The sequence below is a fragment of the Silurus meridionalis genome, chromosome 17 (assembly GCF_014805685.1).
Source record: "Silurus meridionalis isolate SWU-2019-XX chromosome 17, ASM1480568v1, whole genome shotgun sequence".
NCBI lineage: Eukaryota > Metazoa > Chordata > Actinopteri > Siluriformes > Siluridae > Silurus > Silurus meridionalis.
Window position 1 is genome coordinate 7906450 of NC_060900.1, and position 25025 is coordinate 7931474.

Consider the following 25025-nt stretch of genomic DNA (forward strand, 5'->3'; position numbering starts at 1 on the left):
CCTTGTTTACAAAGCATTCTTTTGACTTTTTAGGGTGGAACAGTACACAGTGCACAGATAAGGAAAGCTTAAGTTATTATACAGAAATGCTTTCGAGTTGAACACATTAAGGAACGATAATAATAATCAAAACAACTTCTAAAACCAGTATTTCAGGGGCAGCGTGTGTCAAGATTTGCTGCAAATATCGCATTGAACTTTTAATTCAATTATACTGAATCCTAGGAGGGATCGTATTCAAGAAATATTCGGTAAACATGATTTACCGACATGTTCACTGTGAACTTTGCATCTTTAGGAGCTACAAAGGAGGTAATGTACTAATAAGGAAGTGAAGTAACCGTATACCATGTGCCAGCTGCGTGCTTGAATTATTCACACCCTTTTGACTACAGGATCAGTTTCACCTCACAAACAATTATGTTCTAGGGTTTAATGCAGCACCTGAGAAACTGGTCTTACTCAGTCACTAACTTAACGTTCGGTCTCCATCTGATCCCAAATCTGACACTGATAGTCCTAGTGGCCGCAACATCCAGGGTTATGAGTTCTATGAGTATAGAATATTTAGTTGGTTATAGGAAGCAGGAAGAACGTGATTGGTAGCACGGTCTTACAATTACACTCCACTTACAATTGTTATACATGTCTTTAATGAGATGGAGATTATCATACCAACGCCTACCGTTTATTTGATCAATAAAGTTTAGTCAGGAACGGAGTACACACTCACCTGTCTCCGTGTCCAATCTCCTGCCGTTTCCTCCCATCAAAAGAAACCCATGCGTTGTTTCTGGCTTCACGTGATAGCATAATCTAAAGGCAAGGAGTTATGGGATGATGTTGATCAGGATATATTGTCTCAAGATATATTACAGTTAAAAGTACAATCATGGCTGATAGTAAACATGGTTTCATTTTAATTCAACTTTATGTATAGAGTAGAGCAGCTTTAAAGAGATAAAGAGGGACAAAGTTGGAATGTATACGTTTAGTGCCTATAAGGTTGTTTCTTATACTATTATCTCTAATGAAGTAGCACTGAAGTATCACTGTATCACTGTCGGATTTTGCTCTTTTCACAAGTCCAGGATTTCCTCAGGTACGTGACTGAGAAACCAAAAAGTACAAAACCGGGGTGGTACAGTACATAGTATGCAGTGACACCCGGAGACTCCGTCTATCAATGTTAAATGCTGTGTCTCCCCACAGAAAATGTCACTATATCAAAATGTTCTATTTTAAATAACACTCTACATGTGTCTTCGAATGAGCCGTTACTATGGAAATAATCATAAGAGAATGTGAATGTGTATTGTCTAATCATATCTGTCCGTTTACTTCTTTTATACACTACTCTTTCATGTTGATTTTCTTTCCAGGAAATGGTTTTCCTTTTGCCACTGCTTGTGCATTAAATAAGCCCTGCTGTAAAGACGTGTTTATTTTACAGAGGCTTCTGCGTACTGGTAGATCGTTACTCATGCATTAATACTGTAACTCTGGTACAGGAACACTGCTCTGAATTAGTCTTGGGTGTCTTGCGTTACCTTGAGTTCGACGCCAGCAGGGACGACTATGGGTCTGAACGAGAGCGAGTGAGGGCAGATTGGGGTGATCATGATGGCTGGGACGTTGGGGTGGATCATGGAAGCTCCGGCTGCCACGGCGTACGCGGTACTGCCTGTCGGCGTGGACACGATCACTCCTGACAAAGTAGAAGAATAGGATTTGGGATATTGTTTTGAAACATGCAGGTTTTGTAGCAGTCGACTAGTAAACATGAGGACTGACCATCGCCTTGTACGGTGGTGATCAGGTGACCATCGAGGAAAAGATCTACGTTAGAGAGGTAGGAGGAGGGACCTCGGTCTACAACAACCTCATTCAGCACCTAAAAGAGAATGTGAGAGAGAGAGAGAGAGAGAGAGAGAGAGAGAGACTGTAGGTTTGTATTGTTACACAAGACTTTACTAAATGTAAGTCTCTACCGAATGACTGCACACTATAATAAGCCCAGTGACGTGGCCACAGAGAATTTGTGGTTAATGCTACATACATCAATTTGTGGATATTTTTGGTGAACCAGATGAACAGATCTCCTGTGTGTGGGGCCACTGGCCTCAACACACACCGTGTTTAGTAATACAGGTATTAACTAACCAGAGCACAGTGGTGGCTGGGTATTAGCACACACACACACACACACACACACACACACACACACACACACACACACACACACACACACACACACACACACACACACACACACACAGAGAGTGAGACACACACACACTGGCAGACAGACACACACAGACACACAGATAGAGACATTCTCTCTCTCTCTCACACACACACACACACACACACACACACACACACACACACACAGACAGACAGGTTATTGATAGTAGGCTTCTCTACACACGTCTCTAACCCACCTCAAAGTAATCAGGCACTACAACATTTATTCCTCAAAATCCAACCAACAGGAAATTTTACCCAAGTAAATGGTCTCCTGCAAACACACACACTTACACACACACACACACTTACACACACACACTTACACACACACACACACACTGACACACACACACACACACTGACACACTGACACACTGACACACTGACACACTGACACACTGACACACACACACACACACACACACACACACACACACACCACAATTCTCCATCACTCACTTGATATTGCATAGTTTTGCGGCCAGACTCGCTGTCCCCATTTGCAATGATCGCATTTTTCTCCTTTGGTCTGGTTTTCTCACAGTTTTCCTTCACCACCTTTACCTTCAGTCGACTCCGCAGGATGATGGCCGCGTTGCCTGAGGAAACAGTTATTGACCAATGAGAACCTTAAATATTAGATTCACAAGCAAATAAAAACTAAAACCACTAGTAAACAATGAAAAAAAAAAAAAGATGGTTATCAAACACAACATTATGAACCAGTTTTGTACCAGCCACAATTTTCATATGGACAAAAGTTTGTGGACACCTGACCATAAGATCCGTATGTGCTTTTTAAAAATCCTGTTCCACATTTAGTCCTCATTTCTAATAACCTACACTCCTCTGGGAAGATGTTCCACTAGATTTCAGAGTGTGCTAATGGAGATTTGTGATCGTTCAGCCACAAAGGTGTTGGTAATGTCAGGTGCAGCAGTAAGTGAGGAGGCCTGGGGTACAGTCAGCGTTCACATTTATCCCAATCTTGTTCAGTAGAGTTAAGGTCTGAGCTCTATAGCAGGCCAAATCTTCATGGAGCTGTCTTTGTGCACAGGGCCATTGTCATTATGGAACGGTTTTGGGTCTCCTAGTTCACCTGAACGGAAAATTTAATGCAACATCATCCAAAGGAATCTAATACAATCGTGTGCCTCCAACTGTGGCAACAGTTTGGGAGAAGAGCCACATATGGCCAGAAAGGTCAGGTGTCTCAAAACGTTTGTCCATATATATGTATATACAGGTCAAGCACAGTCCCTGAAACGATGACACACGATCAAGTAAAAACGATAGTAGCTTTATCTACCCTTCATAATAACACATGATATCACTTCAGTTTTTACTGCAACGTCTGATTTAGCAGCCAGGTGATGCCTGCTTGAGTTCCCCCACCCCTGCTGACTTTAAACATGAGTAGGATAACGACACTGTAATATAAATGAGTATATACTTAAACATTTTGGCTGATGGGAAAGGACCTTTAAAAAAAAAAAAAAAAAAAAGCAAAGACTTCCTGGTGTAAAAACAAACAAGGAAGCATTAAAGGAAGTCTTAAAAAAGGGGAAGATACAGCAATTTCCAATAAATACTCAAAAAAACAAAAAAAAAAAATACAAAAAACTGTGAGTAGAAAGCCATTTACACACACCTTCAATAACCTGTGTAACCTGAGATTGGTAGGTGTCGAAGTTGAAAGGTGTCAGGAAGCCCAGAGAGCCCAAATGGAAAGGCATAACTGGAGGCACACTCTCCTAGAACACGAAGAAACACATCTTTGGTGAAAATGAAAGTGGTCTGATTTAACATTTCTTTACATTATTGAAGAACAGTAACAATCAACAACAACAACTAAAGCACAAGATCAGAATCTGGCTACTCTCATTCGGATATGGACAGACGCGTCTTTTCCATCATTTCATTTTATATTATTATTTGCTAACTTTACCTTTTTTGGTGCAAGCTAATGTTTGTCTTCTGCCAGCAGCTAATTAATACATAATCATACATTTCATATAGCAATCAAATGCTTTTAAGTGTATATATACACACATACATACGCATACCGATCAGGCATAACATTATGAGTGGTGAAGTGAATAACACTGATTATCTCTTTATTAAGGTGCCAGGTATTGGGTGGGATTTATTCGACAGCAAGTAAACATTTTGTCCTCAAACTTGATGTGTTAGAAACAGGGAAAATGGGTGAGCCTAAGGATTTGATTGAGTTTGACAAGAGACAAATTGGGATGTCTAGACGACTGGGTCAGAGCGTCTCCAAAACTGCAGCTCATGTGGGATGTTCCCGGACGGCAGTGGTCAGTATCTATCAAAAGTGCTCCAAGGAAGGAACAGTGGCGACGGCTGGCCCGTGTGGTCCGATCCAACAGACGAGCTCCTGTAGCTCACATTGTTGAAGAAGGTATTGCTGTTAATGTTTGACAGGTCAGGACTGTTTTGGCGATCATACAATTTTAGGCAGGTGATCATAATGTTATGTCTAATCAGTGACTATTAGGTTATTCCTGATCGGTGTGGGTGTGGGTGTGTGTGTGTGGGGGTGTATACACACACACACACACACACACACACACACACACACACACACACACACACACACACACACACTGTGTACACAAGAATTTCTACATTGACCAACATTATTTTATTCAAAATGTATGAGTCAGGGCGCATTTGGATTCATATCACATATCACATTAAATATGCTTAATTTGAATAACTCAAATAAGAATCCTGCTGCTTATACAACCTAGCCGTTAAACCTGTAAAACCAAAAAATAAAACAAACAAAAAAACATATTGCAAAACAGCTTAACTGATGGTCATGTTGTTGTGCCAAGCATTCCGAACACTTGAAAGACAGGTTATGTTTGGAGTTTTATCATGTTTGGAACCATAATGGAAGAAGTTTAGATTTAAGTGTTCAAAGTAATTCAGCAGTATGTTTGTAACGCTTCTAAAAAGATGTCGGTGTTACAGGATCTATGTAACTAATAGGAATAATTCCACTTATTACAGAAATTGTGTTCTGGTTTGTAAATTGGAGAGCAGTTTTTTATTTTATTTATTTATTTTTTTTGCATAAAGGTTTTGGCAAAATTTTGCATAAAATTTTAGTCACAAAGCAAAAAAGACTACAATTTCCCTGAATGAAAGATTAGCTCTTAACAAGGAAATGTATGAATCAAAGTACTATATTTATTTTTTTATACAGTGTAGTAAATAATCCAGGCCTCTACACACATCCTTTACAGCCATAATCTGAAATCTAAATCTCCAAAAGGTTTGACTAAGCGCTTTGTCTTTCACAACACTTAAACACGGACTTGTTCCCTGTAATTTTATAATCAAGTCTTTCATCTGACCTGAAAGAGAGAGGAAGCATACAGCAAAGTTCCATCGCCTCCCAAACAAATGATGAAATCGACCCGGTTGGAGATATCATCATAATCTGTGAGAAGTACAGCAGCAGAAGTGCAGGTTAGGCATTAAATAAAACACTGGCACTCTTGAAACATCTACGTATGCATGATGAGTTGGTATACCGTCTCGAAAAGTGCAAAAGCTCCTTTTCACCGCCACGAAGCTCTCGTCGTTTGAAATGGCGGGATCCTCCAGGACTTTCCTCTCCACGTAAACAATCATTTTTTTCTGCTAAGGAGGGGCGATGATACAGAACAGGAAATACGAGTGAGCTTATGTTGCATACAAAAGCATGAAGAAACAACAAGCCAGTTCAACAGCGCTAATGATGTCAATTATTATTATTTTTTTAATGTTATGCAGTTTATGCTGCTCTACAGCTATGATGTAAGAAACTGCTTATAGGACTTGGAGAATTTCACAGGCTGCATATTCTGAATCAGAAATAGTGATATGAGGATATATTCAGACCTCTGTGAGGAAGATGCAAAGCTCTTTGAAAGGCTGCAGAAGACTGGCATCCTGAATCTTTTTAATTACAAGGACACTTTTGGGTGGCTTGTTCCAGGTCAACCTCTGACTCGCTGGGTCCTGAATATGCCTGTAAAACACGCACATGCACGCAATCACACACTTGGGTGGGGATGTGGTAGATTAATGGCTAAGACATTGGTCTTTGGATCAGAAAATCACGAGTTCAAATTCCAGCCTTACGAAGCTCCTATTCCTGATCCCCTGAGAAAGACCCCTAATCACACCACTGCACAGGTATATAAATGAAGAAAATGTAAGTCGCTCCAGATAAGGGTTTATGAAAATTGCTGTAAATGTGTGAGGCAGTTCATGCTGGTTACAGGATGTAATCAAACAAATGAGCACTTTGTCTCTCACAGAAAATAGTACAATAGCCCTAAGCCCTGCACACTAGATTTTATGATTATTATTCATTTTTATTATTCAAATGAATCATTTTGCATCATATTTCCTGATAGGAGACACAGTGGCTTAGCACACAAGCAGCTCAGCAGCAACTGAGCAACAGAAAAAAAAGGCTTTACCATTACATAAACCTAATCAGTATTAGGCTCCCTTATACTTACCCACACAAAAAGCTCTGCCCTTTTTAAATCATGCATTACCAAGTCCTGTCTACTATACATGTGCATTGATCGTCTACAATATTATTCCCACAGCCTTGTTATGGTTATGAAACTGAAACCACAGCTGTCGCATTTGTAAATAAGGAACATCTCACCAAGATTATGAAAAAAGTGTTTTTATAGTCTCTGGTAAAGGTGGAAGTACTGACTACACTTTATCACTCAAGTTAAAGTAAAGAAGTTTGGGTTTTGACATGTACTTTAGTAAAAAGTAGACATTACTACTACCTGTTTTAGTGTCATGCTGGTAACTGGACCTCACATCATATTATATTAATACAAAATAATTTTAAATTTTGTTATCTAATGAATGTATCCAGGCTGAACATCCACTATATGGAACACAAGCAAAGAAAAGATGTTGATCAGGTGATCAGGAATGTCTCTGTTCTCAGTCATGTTTACATCACTGACTCCCTCTGTCTCATCCACGTTACCCCCAGACTACTTGTTACCTTCTGTCACACTTGTTGTGAGCTTCATAGACTAGTCTACATCTGTGGTGTGTGAGAGTCAGCAAATGCTACACCAGTGGTAGATTGAAAAAGCAGCGCAATGACAAAAAATGGGTTGATGTTCAATGAGAAGAAAAAAATATCGATCATGTCAACAAAAGGATTCAAGTTGAAGTTACGAGTCTGGATTGAAAATGTAAGAAGTAGAAAGTACAAGTAAAAAATTTCATAAGTAAAAGTAAAACATTTTCCGAAAAATAAATGACATAAAAGTACTGATACCCGTAAAACCTACTTAAGTACAGTAACAAAGTATTTGTACTTCCCATTACTTCCCAACTCTGTCTTACCAATTCCACATGCACGTGTTGAACTTCATGGTTTCCAGCATGTGACGTAGCCCTCAGTCGTGGTCAAAAAGCTTTGTTTCCTAACAAAAAGCACCTCCACGCCTCACGGTGTGTGTGCACGCATCGTTCTTGTTTGTGTAGAACTCCACAAAAAAAAAAAAAAAAAAAAAAAACACAGGTCGAGCGTCTCAGTCCTCATCCCTGATTGCTATCTAGAGTGATTAGAGGAAGCCTCCGAGTTTAAAAACAAACCTCTCTCCTGACCACGCCACTCAAGCCCTGCCCACATGACATGTGGTCCAACCTCTCACAAAGACAGCCTGGCAGGGATTGGCCAGATTACACAGGCTTTTCTTAGCATGAAGTCCCACCCACAATTGCATAATTTAATCTCCCTGGTATTTCATAATGAATCTGCAACTGTAAAAAAAAAAAAAAAAAAAAAAAACTGTTAAATAATATATGTATATATAATTTTTAATATTGGGGGGTAAAAATATAAAAAAAAAAAAATAGAAAGATTTCTAAGTACTGTACCTGAGCATTGACAGAGGAGAGTACAAAGTCCACAGGAGATACACTATCTATAAACAAGAGCATCTACTTCAAATTAAATACTGACCTTGACCCTAAGCTGGATAAATAAGCCTATTCAGTGGGGGTGGTGGGGTCTATTTGTGTATGGGCAATGAAAGCATAATGACAATAAGCACTCTTTTGATGAAACTGGGAGGAACCACATTCAACAAAAAACAAACCCGTATGAATGCTGAACCCCTATTTCCATTCATTTACATGATAAAGAGGCCTGGAAATTCAGTTTCATCATAAGTTAACACCTTCCAAGGAATCTGCAAGCGAGTATCTCATGAAGTATCACGTATGAATATGTCTTAATATGTCAGAATGAACTTGCGAAACTCTCCTCGCCATTAAACCGCTATAACCTTCATTACATCAAGTTCATATTACCTGTGAAGGTAGAGTGTGTGTTTTAGGGGCATGTTCGATTGCTGTGCTGAAACAGCTTGTAAAAAAAAAAAAAAAAACTCATCAAAAAAACATTTAACAAACTCTTTCACCACAAGTCTCTACAATACAGCACCTGCTTTGCATTTATCATCTTCAACCCCAAAGAAAACATGCTATAACATGCTGGGACTAAGCTTATCTTGAGGCAAAATTCAAAATAGATCCAAGTAAAGCTTTTATTGTCATTTCAACCATATATAGCTAACGCAGTGAAATGAGACAACGTTTCTCCAGAACCCTGATGCTACATTTACAACATAAAGCTACATAACAGTAAATACAGAGCTGAGGACTAGTAAGTGTCCTGGCCACATAAAGTGCATCGATACCTCTGTTAATTAATGAATTAATGAACGAGCGTGCGGCTGGGCTGTCAGATCAAATCCTAAAATCTGATCGGACATTTAGCATGAATCAGTCTGTTGAACGAGTGCTTGGCGTGATTTGGTACTGCAGAGTCATGCTGAATTTCACTGTTAAACACGATGCAAGCCATGGCGATTAAAACCAATAGAATTGCGTCATGAAGAAGGATACAATACAATGAAAACAATACAATCTGACCACATAAGTGCTAATCGATTTACACAGGAGCGCATGGCCGTATTTGTTTATGTTTTATCTTATTTCTTCACATATCCCAGCGATGTTAAGAAGCTGGCGTCAGCTTTCTTACAGTGCCCCAGTAGCAGGCCCTTGCTCTAGGGCCCAAAATTGGCAGCTTAACAGAATTGGCAGTCTTTCTTAACAGATTCAATCAAAAGTAAAAACAGAAAGTTTATTGCTTTTATAATGCAGGTTTTAACAAAAAACTTGTTGGTTCATCTTTAAATACAAGCTTGCGTTTGTTGTCAATTTGCTGTAATAATAAAAAAAAAAAAAAATGAGCAAAAAAAGCATGGCAGGGTGTGCTGTTTTTGGAAAGAATCAACCTCAGGGTTAAAATAAAATGATAATGCATTGTTAATTCTGTTATTCCGTTTTCTGATTCAACAAAAAAAACCCTCAAATTCGGGCTGGAAAGAACGTCAGTGTCCAAACTTGTGACTATTATGAATACTATGACAAGCTATTGACAAGCTTATCATTTGTGTATGTAATGTCTGGCTTCCCCCCCCCTGAAATTTTCATGAAGAAATGCCAAAAGCGGAAATGTTAATGTTTAATAACTGTACAAATATCATGTTTTTGCAGTTGACAAATTTATTTCAAGTTCATTTCCGTTGCTTTAATTATTAATAGGGAGTGTGCAGTTTCCTGGTGATCCTATTCTGTGAGGGTTGTGTTAATTTATTGCTCTACCGAATGGCACACAGCAGTGTATGTGCACTCTACATTCTGAAATCCTCTGCTTGTGACTAATGACTAATACACTGATGTTTAATTTGCAATAGGTCTTAGATTGCTGCAATCCCCTGGACATCAATAATACATGTCCTGAGAGTTCAAGGAGTGGTATGCTATATTAACGTCAATATTATTATCATCATTATTACTGATTATGCACTATTATCATCATTTCCTCACAATCGGTGCGCTGTTGCCAAAAAAAAAAAAAAAAGGGCCTCCCTCTTTCCTGTGTCCAATTTTATCTAAAGACCTTCGCTTTTAGTAACAAAATAGTAGAAGGTTTTATGAATCCAACACTTCTTTAAATTTTCTAGTAACAATTCTTCTTATGTTCCTTGGTGATGCACGATGCTGACACTTGAGGTAATTTTTGCTCTTGAGAAACTGTGGTTTCCCCTCAAAATAATTTCATTTTCATTTTCAGCTTCCTCTTCCTTTTCTTTCTAGCTGAATCGGATTCCTCACCAGATCTGTCCACCCACAAGCCGGACACAATATTTACCTTCCAAAAAAGGAATCTTAACCATCTCACAACCTTGGTTACAGCACTTGCATACATAAGGTCAGTATTTTTAGGTTTTCTTTTAGTATATTCATACAGTCATTTACAACATGAAACTTTGTAAAATGTATATATATAAAAAAACTTTTTTAATAATAAAATTGAAAACATCAGGCAAGAAATCCAGACGGTGAATATAAATCCAAATTATTTTACAAGTAACCCTGTAGACAGCAGCGTAATTATAGCAGACAATCAACTACAAAGCTTCACTCCTATTCATGAGAATGACTTAATTTAATTAATTTTCTCATCAAAATCATCAACCTGCATTCTCGATCCCCTGCCTACAAGTTTCTTTAAACAGATAACTCCAGAGGTAATTGAACCTGTTTTAAAAATAATAAACTCTTCCATTAGCACTGGTTATGTACCAAAATCCTTCAAACTGGCAGTTATCCACCCCCTAATTAAGAAACCTGACCTTGACCCATGTCAGCTGTCCAACTACAGGCCAATATCAAATCTCCCCTTTATATCCAAAATTTTAGAAAAGGCTGTAGCACAGCAGTTTTGCTCACACCTACTTATGAATAACATTTTTGAAATGTATCAGTCAGGATTTCGGCCTCATCATAGCACAGAGACGGCACTAGTTAAGGTGGTAAATGACCTGTTATTGGCCTCTGATCAGGGTTTTGTCTCCTTACTTTTTTTGCTCGACCTTAGAGCAGCTTTTGACACCATTGATCACACTTTACTACTTACTAGACTTGAGAACGTTGTTGGAATAAAGGGAACAGCTCTCTCTTGGCTCAGGTCTTATTTGACTGATTGCTATCAGTTTGTTGATGTAAATGGTGAGTTCTCGACACTCTCTGAGGTAAAGTTTGGTGTTCCTCAAGGATCTGTCTTAGGCCCTCTGCTTTTCTCTTTATATATGCTGCCTCTTGGTGAAATTATTCATAAACATGGGATTCGCTTCCATTGCTATGCTGATGATACACAGCTGTATATTTCAGCAAAGCCAGATGAGAGAGATCAGCTTAACAATGTTGAGAAGTGTGTAAAGGACATTAGACAGTGGATGCTTGATAACTTTCTTCTGCTCAACTCAGATAAGACGGAAGTACTTTTACTAGGACCACATGCAGCTAGAAGTAAACTTTCCGATTACGTAGCATCTCTGGATGGTGTTTCTGTTTCAGCATGTATGGCTGTCAAAGACCTTGGTGTGATTATTGCCCCTAGTCTTTCCTTTGAGGCTCACGTGAATAACATCACCAGGATCGCCTTCTTTCAACTTAGAAATATTGCTAAAATTAGAAATATGATGTCATTACAGGATGCAGAAAAACTAGTTCATGCTTTTGTTACTTCTAGATTAGACTACTGTAACGCTTTACTGTCTGGGTGTGCGAGTAAGTGCATAAATAAGCTTCAGTTAGTTCAGAATGCAGCAGCAAGAGTCCTCACTAGATCTAGGAAATATGACCACATCAGCCCTGTTTTAATCAGTCTACACTGGCTCCCAATCAAATCTCACATTGATTATAAAATATTACTACTGACTTATAAAGCACTTAACGGTCTCGCACCGCAGTATCTGAGTGAACTTCTGTACCAGTATGATCCTCCACGCCTACTTAGATCAAAAGGTGCTGGCTATCTGTTGGTTTCTCAAATAATGAAGACTACAGCAGGGGGCAGATCTTATTTATTTAGTCAACCCTTTGATCAGTAGATTTTTTTCTTAGGTAAAGGCTCAGATCTGGAGGGAACATGGATATAGAGTGTTTGGTGAACTGGGATATTTGTATGCTGTCGTCCCCTCACAGTCACACGTTCACTCAGGTTTGTTGACGGTGGTGTGGTGGGTCGTCTCTTATCCCAGAGATCCCTCATGTCTGTGTTACCTTCTGGTTCTCCCTTTTAGTTATGCTGTCATAGCGAGTCTTGCCGGAGTCCAAACTGCACAGCGACATTAACTTTCATACAACAATAAGGACACTAAATAATCCATATCCTTCTCTTCCTGTCACCCTCTTCTCTCTCTCTCTCTCTCTCGGTCGAGTTAAACATGCTCCTGAGGCTCCAGTGACCATTGTTCCTGCCCCTCTCCCCTCTGTAGATCTTCCCACTTCGTCCAGGCCTGCCTCTAGATAGTGTTCTCTTCGACTGGAGGCCACTCTGTGCAGCTTGGGACGGTTTCTCATCAACGCCTTGGGTGGTTCCATGAAATTCCGGAGTAAGAACGGGCGCTTTGAGGATGGATTGGACTGTAGTTAATGTCAACAATCTGCTACACTGACTCAGGAATACAGTTCGCTTCTGATCATCAACACTGTACCCCGCAACATTGTATATCTGCTTCAAATGGCCATTCAGTGCAACCCAGATGAGGATAGGTTCCCTCTTGAGTCTGGTTTCTCTCAAGGTTTCTTCCTTATGCCATCTCGGGGAGTTTTTCCTTGCCACAGGTGCTCATCAGGGACAAACTTACTTACAAAGGACATATTTACTTTTAATCACCACATTATCTGTGTAAAGCTGCCTTGAGACAATGTTCATTGTTAAAAGCGCTATACAAATAAAATTGAATTGAATTGAATAACAACCTTTACACTTCTGGGAAGATGTTCCCAGAGTGTGGTTGAGAAGATTTGTGCTTAATCAGCCGCAAGGGTGTTAGTAAAATCAGGTGCTGACTTTACATTCTGCAATTTGTGGTTGAGGTCAGAGCTCATAATCTTCCACTCCAACCCAAGTCAACCACATCTTCATTTAACTGTCATGCTACTGCATTTTAACCCCTCCTATACAATTTTGTGCCTCAACTTTGTGGTAACACTTTAGGAGAAAAAGGACATATGGCTGGAAAAGTCAGGTGTCCCAATACTTTTGCAAAGTGTATATACTCTTGCCTCAGGGCTACTCCAGGACATTTACCTTTGCTCAAGTGAGTGATCACTACAGCAGCAGTATTTTCACTTAGTGTAGTGTGTTTCATACTCTTTTACCGAAACTGCTCAACGTTGTGAACAAGACTATTCCAAATAACGGATTTTCACTTACATCACTGCTTTTGGGTTCTTCATCATACAAGCTTTGGGCCCAAATGTGGTCACTGGACTTGGTCCATGTAGTGACTGTGTGCGCCTAAAAAAAAAAGTAGGAGAAAATATTAACTTAATGGCTCAACACATCTGTAAATACACACAAAAAAATTATAAATAAAAGACATTTCAAAATTGTAATTTCGGTCATTCTGATACTGCATATTACATTTTGTGAAAATCCCTGCAAGACAAAATGTACCATAAATTAGCTTATAGAATCTTGTTAAAACCATTTTCAAGCATAATACAAATTTCTTCTTTTTATGTACGATGTCTGGAAGATCACCCACGCAACTATATGGAAGCCTGCTTATGGGCACAGAAGTCAGATGACATCTCAGAATCATGTCATGACAAGTCAAATCCCATATGACCCACTCATTTTCCTTAATATATAATTACAGACATTGTCAGTATAACAGACAAGATCGTACAGCTTTATTTTCCTCTGAAACTAAACATTCACACAAATATTCTGCTAATTTGAACAAAGATTGAAATTCGCCCGATGCTATTATTTTCCTCTTCCATATGGTAAAGATTGATTGATATATTTCACATTTAACATGACAAAAAAAAACATAAAAAAATGTCCTTTCACCCTGAAACAGAAAGAATAAATAGTTATATAAATACAAACAGCTGATAAAAAAGCTTTAATATAAGCAGAAATGAATGTGTGCTAATCTGGGTGCATGAAAAGGTCTCGTTTTTCCCCTAATCACAAGGACTGTTTCATGATTGTGAGTAAAATGCAGCAGAACAATTGCACAGCTGTGAGTCATGAATAGCCTCAGTTCAATCACAAATGGCATCAAAGATGGTGAATTTTAAATGATCTATCCGGCACGACTGGATAGAATTGAAAGGACAAATTCAGAACTAAAAAGATTCATCACGGACTTTTCAAAGTGCCGGAAAGCAAGTGTTGCTTTCAGCCATGTGGGGACCATGTTCCAATGCAAACACAGCAAGTCCTCAAACAGAGGTTTTATTATGCCCCCTACTGGCACAAAGCAAATGTTCATCTTTTGGAAAAAGTTCATATCTTCTTCTTTCGGCTGCTCCCATTAGGGGTCGCCACAGTGGATCATCCGTCTCCAAACTACTGCCTCTTTCAGACCAAATACCCTCATGTCTTCCTTCACCACATCCATAAACCTCCTCCTTGTCCTTCCTCTTTTCCTTCTTCTTGGCGGCTCCATCCTCAGCATTCTCCTACCGAAGTCCAAATGATCTCAATCGGGCTTCTCTCTCTCAGTCACCAAAACGTCCTACATGCGCTGTCCCTCTTATAAACTCATTTCTAATCCCGTCCATCGTCGTCACTTGCAACAAACATCTCAACATCTTCAGCTCTGCTACCTCCAGCTCCACCTCCTGTCTTTAAGTCAATGCCACTGTCTCTAATCCATACAACATCGCAGGTCTCACCACAGTCCTATAAACTTTAGCTTTCATTCTTGCAGATACTCTTCTATCACAAATCAAGAAAAGTTCACAGTAGTAAAGAACAATTATTTCGATTACTTTCATTTAAAACCTTTTTTTATTTACTTAATACAGAGTTTGCATAAAAATGTGTTTTTGCATGGGCAGAAATGTTATTTATATATACTTTTAGTTTTTCATTCCCTTCTCTGTAAACGCCAGAGACTGCCTACTCCTGAGAATCTTAATGTGGCTCCTAAGAGTGCCATAGCACAGCTTTTAATGTTTTCACCACTTTGATTGTTGCTACTAAAGCACTTGACTTGCAACTGTATGAAGCTATAAACTACACTAATGTCATATACATTTACAGCATTTAACACACACCCTTATCCAGGGTGACATATAAAAGTGCTTCAAGTCTGGTTCACTAAGCTAGAGTTACTCTTCTGGAGAAGTTGCATTCGCATGCACACTAAACATCACCTGCACACTGTACATAATATATCAAATCAAATCTTCATAACTATACAGTCTCGAAAAAAAGACCTTGGACAAAAGTCCTTAGTCTGAATCACGGTGCATGCTGACATGCTTTTCTGCATAGCAGTGAAAATGATTATTTAGATTATTTACTACAAAGTTGTATTAAAAAAAATAGTTTCTACACTAACATCAATTTATTATTATTAATATTATTATTATTATTATTTTATAACCCTAACCCTATTTTATCACCACATCCTGTTTAATTGCCAGAGACTGCCGAACTAGAGAACTTTAATCTGGCGCCTACGTAGGCCATGTCACAGTTTTTAATGTTTTGAAAGTTTCAGAAGTTGATAGTGAAGCACTGGACCTGCGAATGTATGAAGTTATGAACGACAACGAAGTCATATATTTGGTTGTTCTGCATTAATTTAAGAACATTTTTACTCTGTATATATTGCATTATTTAACTGTCTGGTTTACAATCTAATTGGTAATAAAGCTATTTCTGATTCTGATTAATAAGGAGTTGTTCCTATTTAAGTGGCTGCCAGATGTTTATAATAAAAAGCCTGGTTTGTTCCCTATAAGGCAGCAAGACCACATTAAAACACTATTTAGTCCCCTTAGCTCTTTTTAGTTCTAAAAATATGCCGTTTTACACACGTAAAAAAATGGAACAGTGGCTAACTGGGGCAGAGAAATGATGCCAGTACACTGCAAATATCTGTGCTTCTGATAACAGAGCTGGTTGTGCAATCAAAATTCATCAATCATCAATATAATAATTTGCCAGAATTGCTTTTATGATGAAAGCAGAATCTTAACGTATCTTTAATAAACCTTTAAGAATAAGGGAGTGATCTCCGAGGTGTGACCGAGAGTCTTCAAATCTTCAAGTAAAGTCAATTCACCAGACTGTTTTCAAACGTTTTCAATACTGCGACTACTTGCATTCGTATATGAAAACCTCTTTAGCCCATATACAAACACACCTACACTGTATTCTTTATTTCGTGATGAAAGCACTCTTGCAAGCCAAAGATTAGAAAGCTATTATTATTATTGTAGTTATTAGTAAAATTATTCAGTTTTTTTTCTTTTGGAGTGACAAGAAGACACAACAATCTAGAACCTGCATGGAGGCCTTATGCTGAGTTTGCTCAAAAACACAACTATTTGCTACAGTGTAAAGAAAAAGACTGAATTACTTGACCATTGTAGCAGTTACAGCACGCAAACCCGATGCGTTGTGCACATTTTGTGAAACTTGTTGTGTTAACCGTGACACAAGATGTGCTATTAGGAAACACAAAGCCCACGAGATGCAGCAACAAGAAAATATCAGCGGTTTCAGTAGCAACGGAAGGAGGGCCTTAGTATTTAGCAAGCAGCAAAACTTTATTAAGTTTAAGATCCTATTTATTTATTTATTTGTTTGTTTGTTTGTCTATTTCTAAAAGTTAAAACAGCTTACCCTGTGTAAACTTTTAAGGCAGGCAAATTTTTTTTTTTCTCTGGAATATTTGGATAGGAGAAAGTCAGTAAAATAACAAGGTGTTTATTTAAGTAAACATTGTTTATTAAGTTGTTCGTCACCGGTTTTGCACGACACATTCATTTACTAAACAAAACAAAAATAAATGTAGTCCACCCACTCATTTACAACCCACATTTAATTCATTCTTTTGAATGAATCTGCTTGTGTCGGGAAAACAGTGTGTTTGTTTAAATTCAGTTAAAAGATGTCCTTGTGTGTTTACCTGAACTCTGCACAGCTGGGCACAGCCGAGGTGGACATGCTCCTGGCTTTTGGTTTATTACGGAAAGCTTTTCCAGAAACGGGAGGCTCCTTTCCCCCACAGGACTTGCAGGCCGTTTCCGGCTTCAGCATCCAGCTCGGGTCCCCGGAACTCTCCATCTGAGATGAGGAGACGGATGGAAGACAGGACAGAGCGAACAGATCAATGTCTTAAAGTTGTCAAAACTCGAACGTGCACGGACGCTTGCCGTCTTGCTGGTTGCCTTTGTCATGAGAAGTGTCTTTGTGAACTAGTTCAAGACGACGTATTCGCTGATGCAACTTGGAAGAAAAAAGGAAGGGCATTTTATACTCTGTTCACCAAACAAAACCCTAAAACAAACCTCTTAAGGACACATTGTAAAATTCAAGACGATACATAACTAACATAACATAACTACGTTGAAGTTAATTCAAAATCTATTTTCGAATTAATCTTATCTAATTTAATTATTTTATGTTGATTATAAATCAACTGCATTTAGTACTAGGGTAAAGATTTTGCTACCGAGATCTAAAATATAGGTCACAAATGAATGGTTACTATATATACTATAATAGTATAGCGAAAAATACTAATAATTATCTATAAATAATTTTTTTTTACCTATATAAATATGTTAAAAATGTGTATCCAACTTGTATTCTTCTAATACATTTTATTGACGTTAATAGCGCAAATTAATTTTAACGGCACACATTTTTATTAACATTAATGCAGTGCGCATTTCTGAAAATAACATTTGTTTTACTGATACTGAAGTCTCAAATCAAGCACTAAAATCCGCCATGATGCACACATCCGGCAATTAAAACCGTCCGTGTGGAAACATAGCGAAAGTTCCGTTTGGTGTCCTGATGATTTACGCAATTTAAAACACTATAATTACTTTAAAAACATTTACAAGAGTATTTTGTCCATGCTCTATGTTGAGTATGGTTTCACTAATAATAAACATACTTTTGCATAAAGCATCCATATTTGTCCAGGGCCATGTTGATTAGGAGTATAAAAACTTAAAAAGTATTAATTGAACATACATGAGTTGCAAATAATCACATGTGAACTCATGACCAGTGTTGGGCAGCAACGCGTTACTTTTAACAGTAAATAATACTGTAACACGTTACTTTTTAAATAAAGTAACTCCGTTACCGTTACCGTATGGTGCGTTACCCGTTACTTTCTAAAATGATTGAATTTGGGCTGAAGTGTAGACTACGGTCCAACCTGTTTACAGCAGTGACGCACTGTAGGATTGGTGAATAAACCTCTGTAAACACGAGAAAAGACGTGCTGTGGGCGTGTCTCCGTTTAATCAGGACTGTGCGGCAGTAATGGCGAGTCGAGGCGAGAGCAAGACGAGTTTCTCAAAGTGGAAATATGCTCATTATTTCACTTTAGTTGAGCATAAAGACAAAAACTTTTTAGTCAAATGTAAACTGTGTCTTTCTGGTTTGAAGGTTGTATCTACTGCGATAAACAGCAACTCCAATCTGTTGAAGCTCCTTCAGAAACTCCATGCTAGAGGCTAGAAGCTAGAAGCTAACCCGGTGTTCTGTTCTACATTGTTAATAGTTTTCATACTTCAGCTGTGAAAGGAACATTTTTAGGAGCTCAACACAACAGCAGAAGCCACTTTAGTTTTTGATTCTGAATATATTATTCAGCTTGTTCAGAAATCCTTGTGATATATTCAGTTTGTGCTGGTCTGACTTAAATAAAATAGTGTTTAAAAATTACTTTGTGTTTAAGTCAGTTTTGTGTTTGTGTCGACCATAACGCATAAAAGGAAATTAATGGGAACATTAAAGAACGTTCTTTAAAAAGTAACTAAAAAGTTACTTTTAAAAGTAACGCATTACTTTTTGGTGTAAGTAATCAACAAAGTAACTAAGTTACTTTTTGAATGAAGTAACGAGTAACTGTAACTAGTTACTATTTTTTAGTAACTAGCACAACACTGCTCATGACAATCATGCAATTTAAAAAAGTTAAATAAAGGTAACACACCATGGTCCTGGGAAAAGTCAGCGTCCAGTCTAGACATGAGCACGGGTTAATGAAATGTCTGACGTGCCAGTACTCAGTGTTGGGTATTTGTTATGCTCTGAATCCACATAAGGTCGAGGACAAATTTTTTTATGGAAATTCCAGCAATATTTTCTGTAGAAAGCTAGACTGCAAGTTAGACTGGGAGTTTTAGGAGTGAGCGATTTGTTTTACTTTCATGCAGGAAGGAAGCGTGCAATCAGATTTCTGCAATTACAGGACAGAAGAAAGAGGATCATATACAATGTGAATATTTACGCTTGGCTCAACTTTGGTTTTTTCCCCCACTGTTTTAATAAATGTAAACTGCACATTCCTGTACTGACCAATAGACTATTAGAATGCCAGGCCAAAGATGCATTTTTACCTCCGAACAGTTCTCCAAACCAACTACTCAGATTAACAATACAGTTCCAAGATATTCCCTCTACACTGTAAAAGTCCAGCTCTGTACAGAGAGAGAACACAGGAAGCTGTGGAAGCTGTGTTGTGGATATGAGAGTAGGGAGGTCAGAGAACAGTAGGTTCACAGAATGGCTCAGACCTGGTACAGGGTTGAACCGCAGCAGCTGTGATGGATGATGAATTCAAATGAAGCCAAATTGGCTCAAGTACACAGAGACGGAAAAGGAATGTTCGTGACTGGACAAATGCTCGACGCCCAATGACGCAGTGTTCATGTAAAGCAGAAAAACGCAGCTGGAAATTCACCTCCGAGTAAAGAAACAAAAGATCGGCTGCAGAATCGGACTGGTTAGCAACTTAACCTGATCTATTGCATTGTGTAGCATCTATGACAGTCACGTGACAAAACGAACGACTCGGGCCAGAGGGCTCATGAGGTAATCCATGTTCCCTGTACAAGGCCTACATAGATTTTGCTTTGCTCATGCACCTTCAGTACAAAATTAATAAATCACTCTTTGAGACTACTCGTTCTTCTGAATCGTTCACGACACATCACTAATTGGTGCACGGTCTGATTCGAAACAAGAGTGAGATCTACAGCGTGTTCCTCATGTGTCGCAATGTAGGATTTCTATCACCGCTGAACACAAATATCATAATGATTTCCCCATAATGTAGAAATGTAGGCAGAACTGAAGAAATGTAAATATTTCCTATAAATATATTTCATCACAATGTACCAGTTTGGCAGAATTTGGTTTATTCATTAAAAAAAAAAAATCTAAACTCATCAGAAAACTTGAGATATTATCCAGTGATCCTGTCCCTTTCTTCTTTTCTGGTCCACCTGATTCATCTGGAAGCCCATCTCTGGATGGAGTTCTCTCGCTCTGGGTTACTGATCAAAACGTCACAGATTTAAGCCCAGGTGTCGCCAAGCTTCCACTATTAGGGCCCCTGTGCAAGGCCCTTAAACCTCTGTGTTCCTAAGGCACTATCAAAGCTGACACTGTATTCTGACCCCAACTTCCTAACATTGTTGGGATATGCGAAATTTCACTGTGCCGTAAAGTACATGTGACGAGTATTAAACACGTTTTCTTCTCTTTTGACGCAGCGTTCACGTAAAGCAGAAAAACGCAGCTGGAAATTCACCTCTGAGTAGAGAAACAGCAGCTTGGCTGTTACGAGAAGGGAAGGGCACTGGTTAGCAACGTTTACCACCACAATACAAATGTTCCTTTATTTTTAAATAGCGAAGCTGCACATAAGAATGTGAACATTTCCTTCCTGTTTACGTAAAAAGGTTACTGTCAGTGGTTTATTGGGCTTCGACTTTTTTTTTTCTTTGGAGGGACTCTTCCGTCCATCATGAACATTTACACCACATACTGCATTCGCTAAGCCAGCAGCATTGTGGCTGACCACACACACTGCTCATACACAATGTATCTTACATTCAGGCCCTCATGTCCAGACTTTCATTCCACAAGCCTTTCGACCCCTCAATACAAAGGGAAAGGACTGACACACACACTTAAATGACCATTTTTAAATTTGTTTCTGATTTACATAAAGATTATTCATCATCATATGGACAATTTATTAACAAATTTCATTTACTGGTCATTGCAGCATTGTCATCATGTTTGCACGTGTGCGCTTTATGTAGTGTTATTGTAGTTTAGTCGTGTGTCATCTAGTACTCCTCAAGTAATGTTGTTTTTTTCACTCTGTAACATCTGATGTACCGGATAACATGGAAAAAACCCATAAAAGCCACTTGACCTGACTTCAAACAGTGAGTGGCTCTCATGAACACAGCCCTGAAGTCAATCCACTGATTTTATTTTTTTTTATTTAGCCATTCCAATATGTTGACTTGAATTTGTGCTTTGGGTTTTTCCACTTGTTTGTTCTTTAGCTCCATCATAAAACAAGGTGCATGCCTGTGTACCCAAGGCACATTTTCTTTACTTTTCTTCTTAATTTTTTTTAGGTCCATAGTGCTGCATGAAAATCACATTAAAAAAGAAAAAAAAAAAAGTATCATTTTAGTTGAAATTTTTTTCTTTGACTTTAACATTGGTTTGTAAATATCTTTTTTTCAGGTTATCACTGTGAGGCAGCATGTAATTTATTATTGTTGTCTCACAGCTCCAGGGTCCAAGGTTCAACCCTGAGCTCAGTATGTTTTATGTGGAGTTTTAGCACATGGTAAATGTCAGTGTGGGTTTCATCCAAACTAAAAAAACAAACAAACAAACAAAATAAAAACAGCTGTAGGAGGACCGGCTATACTAAATATATGGTTATGGATATACTGATCCTCTGGGTGGAAAAGTGCATTTTTCTCCTCAACTCAAAAGGTCTGGACTGATACACACACACACACACACACACACACACACACACACACACACACACACAAGACCTTCAGTGCAATTTAGCTGTGTACTTGATGTAGTCCTGTGCATTTTTTCCAGTTAGGATCATGTCATCTACTGTTAGTTTAGATAATTTTACTTAGCACCCTGGCCCAGGAGGAAGGTTGTTTTGTTTCACTCTGCACTCTACCAAATGTATGTGCTTGAAATGACAAATCCACCTGACACTTGACTTGAAGGACCGGGATTTATGCCAGGAGCAGTGTATATCCACTCCTTCCCTGTAGACCAGGATAAAGCAGCTATACAAAAAAGCCATGTTTGCACACACTGTAAAGTCTAGCTGAAAGTTCCTAATGATATCTACAGGTGCCAGCAGATGAATCACGTGTGCGCTACAGTAGTCACTCCCGTAGGAAGATGCTGCACCATGTCTCTCCATACTGTATTTTCCTGAAACTTTCTGATGGACATGCCCACATCGTATCGCCTGCTCCCATGAAAAACGTGAGAACGCCTCTTGAATCAACAGCAACTCGGAGCTACTAACCATATAGACTGTATAAGACTGCAGAAAGAATATCACTTATAATCTTATACTCCAGTAATCATGTTAGTTCTCACTGTCCAGTGTTCTTTATTGTTGAAAGATTTATGATCAAACTCTTGATGTCACCCAGATGAGGATGGGTTCCCTTTTTGAGTCTGGTTCCTCTCAAGGTTTCTTCCTCATAACATCTAAGGGAGTTTTTCCTTGCCACAGTTGCCACGGCTTGCTCATCAGGGACAAATTCACACCATTCACCATCACTGTTGATTTGTGTAAAGCTGCTTTGAGAAAAGTCTGTTGTGAAAAGCGCTATACAAATAAACTTGACTTGACTTGACTTGACATTTAACAATCCGTATACACGAGGTGGTATCAAAAAGTTTCTAGACTAGCTCTGTTTTACAAGAAAGTAGTACATCACCTTTAACATAGTCCCCTTGCACAATAATGCTGCACTTCCAGCATTCCTGCCACTTCTGGAATGTGTCCTGGAAGTCTTCTTTTTAAAGCACTTCAAGCACATTCTAAGATCCGTGCTGGATTTCCGCAATGGTGCCAAAAGGGCGACGATTGACCTGGATCTTCATCTTCGGGAAAAGGATGAAGTCTGCAGGTGCCAAAATCTGGCGAGTACAGTGGACTCACTTCTGAGAGGTGGCAGGGTGTGCACGTGGTCAGAAAAGCAGACGTGGTAACACATTTAAAATAGCACCAGTTGCACAGCTTCAGTACACAGGACGATGTCTTTTGGCACACTGACTCAAGGTTCGGTGTTCCCTGTGACTGTGCGTGCAACCTTGTGCTGCCATCTGTTGGCATATTACAGAACTGCTCTCGAAACTTTTTGATATCAGCGCAAATATTTTGTAAACCAATTATGTAAATTTGTAGAATTTCTGATTCTTGGAAATATGAATGTCTATGAACACGGATATCCGTTTTAACGTTCCATAATATCTATCATAAAGTAAAGCAATACTCTGTAAAGGACCACTTTTCTGTTCACATTAGAACAGATATATCACAGCTATCACAACAAAACGGTTCCCACCACCAGCCTGATTCACCAGTCACTTTATTACGCAATAAAACGTGACATCCAGGTAGATGTGGAGCTTTTTTTTTAGCATTAGTTAACAAACTAATTACCGGTGGTTAAGTCAAAGCTAGCCGGCTACTTACATTAGCCTGATCGTGCGCGGTTAGACGCGAATCCCGGCTCCTTCGCAGGTAAGCGGGTGCTCGAAGAACACGCGGATCACAGCGGCGCCATGAAGAAAAGCGCGATCAGTGGCTGTTCCCCCATACACACGCCGACATTCCGCCGGTTTGGGTCGCTGCTACGCGGGGGCCGGATTTGGCGGCAGCTTCAGAGCTGTCATCCGGCGTTCCTGAAAATAAATAAAAAATACAACCCAGAACTCAACTAACCAGTCCGGTTGCTATGCATCTAATTCGCTGACGTCACTGCCGGCGCTGATTGGTCGAGCCGTCCAACGCGCGCTTCTCTCTGCAATGATTGGTCAAGCGGCGGATGAGGTGGTCTGAGGATCTCTTTTTTTCTGGTGTTGGTGCTAGTGATGGGAAGATCGGATCACTTGGTTTTTTTTTATGTCGTTCTTCAAATTGAACGGAACTTTTTTTTGAGTCGTTTAGTCCATTACGCTTCTTTGATCAGAAAATGTAAATGCAAAATGTCACATTTTCAATAAGCAGATCCCCCAACACTGCATATACAAACTTTTACTATAAAAATGAGAATATTACAATGCAGCTAAAAACAAATTATGATCAGCTATAATCAACAGAATGAGTAGCTCACTTCATATTTTCTGATCCGAGGAGTTGTTTATTCCTTTGTCACGTGACTCAATTAACTATTGTAAGAATGATGTCTTGAAAAACCTGATCTATTGCATTGTGTAGCGGCTATGACAAAGTCACGTGACAAAACAACCGCCTCGGGCCAGAGGCCTCATGAGGTAATCTATGTTCCCTGCACATGACCTACATAGATTTTGCTTTGCTCATGCACCTTCAGTACAAAATTAATTAATCACTCTTTGAGACTACTCGTTCTTCTGAGTCATAATATCAAAACTCATCAGAAAACATGAGATATTATCCAGTGATCCTGTCCCATTCTTTTCTGGCTGAAGCCCAGCTCTGGATGAAGTTCTCTCGCTCTGGGTTACTGATCAAAACGTTACGGGTTCAAGCCCAGGTGTTGCCAAGCTTCCA

At 39.0% G+C, this 25025-nt stretch overlaps 1 protein-coding gene across 3 annotated transcripts in view; it reads right to left on the reverse strand.

Moving 5' to 3' along the window:
- Positions 1-24187, reverse strand: part of nadka (NAD kinase a) — a 25547-nt gene extending 1360 nt beyond the window's left edge. The window contains exons 1-11 of one of the 3 annotated variants that reach the window (XM_046871953.1): positions 23967-24187; positions 17349-17506; positions 13622-13705; positions 6169-6298; positions 5820-5925; positions 5640-5725; positions 3902-4004; positions 2710-2849; positions 1795-1894; positions 1551-1708; positions 734-816 (exon numbers count right to left, since the gene is read on the reverse strand). In XM_046871953.1, the coding sequence (XP_046727909.1) occupies positions 734-816; positions 1551-1708; positions 1795-1894; positions 2710-2849; positions 3902-4004; positions 5640-5725; positions 5820-5925; positions 6169-6298; positions 13622-13705; positions 17349-17506 (1148 nt within the window). In that variant the 5' untranslated portion in view covers positions 23967-24187. Of the gene's footprint in view, positions 1-733; positions 817-1550; positions 1709-1794; positions 1895-2709; positions 2850-3901; positions 4005-5639; positions 5726-5819; positions 5929-6168; positions 6299-7662; positions 7829-13621; positions 13706-17348; positions 17507-23966 lie in introns of those variants that run through there. The other 2 variants (XM_046871952.1, XM_046871954.1) reach the window with 2 other exon arrangements.
- Positions 24188-25025: the final 838 nt, after the last annotated feature.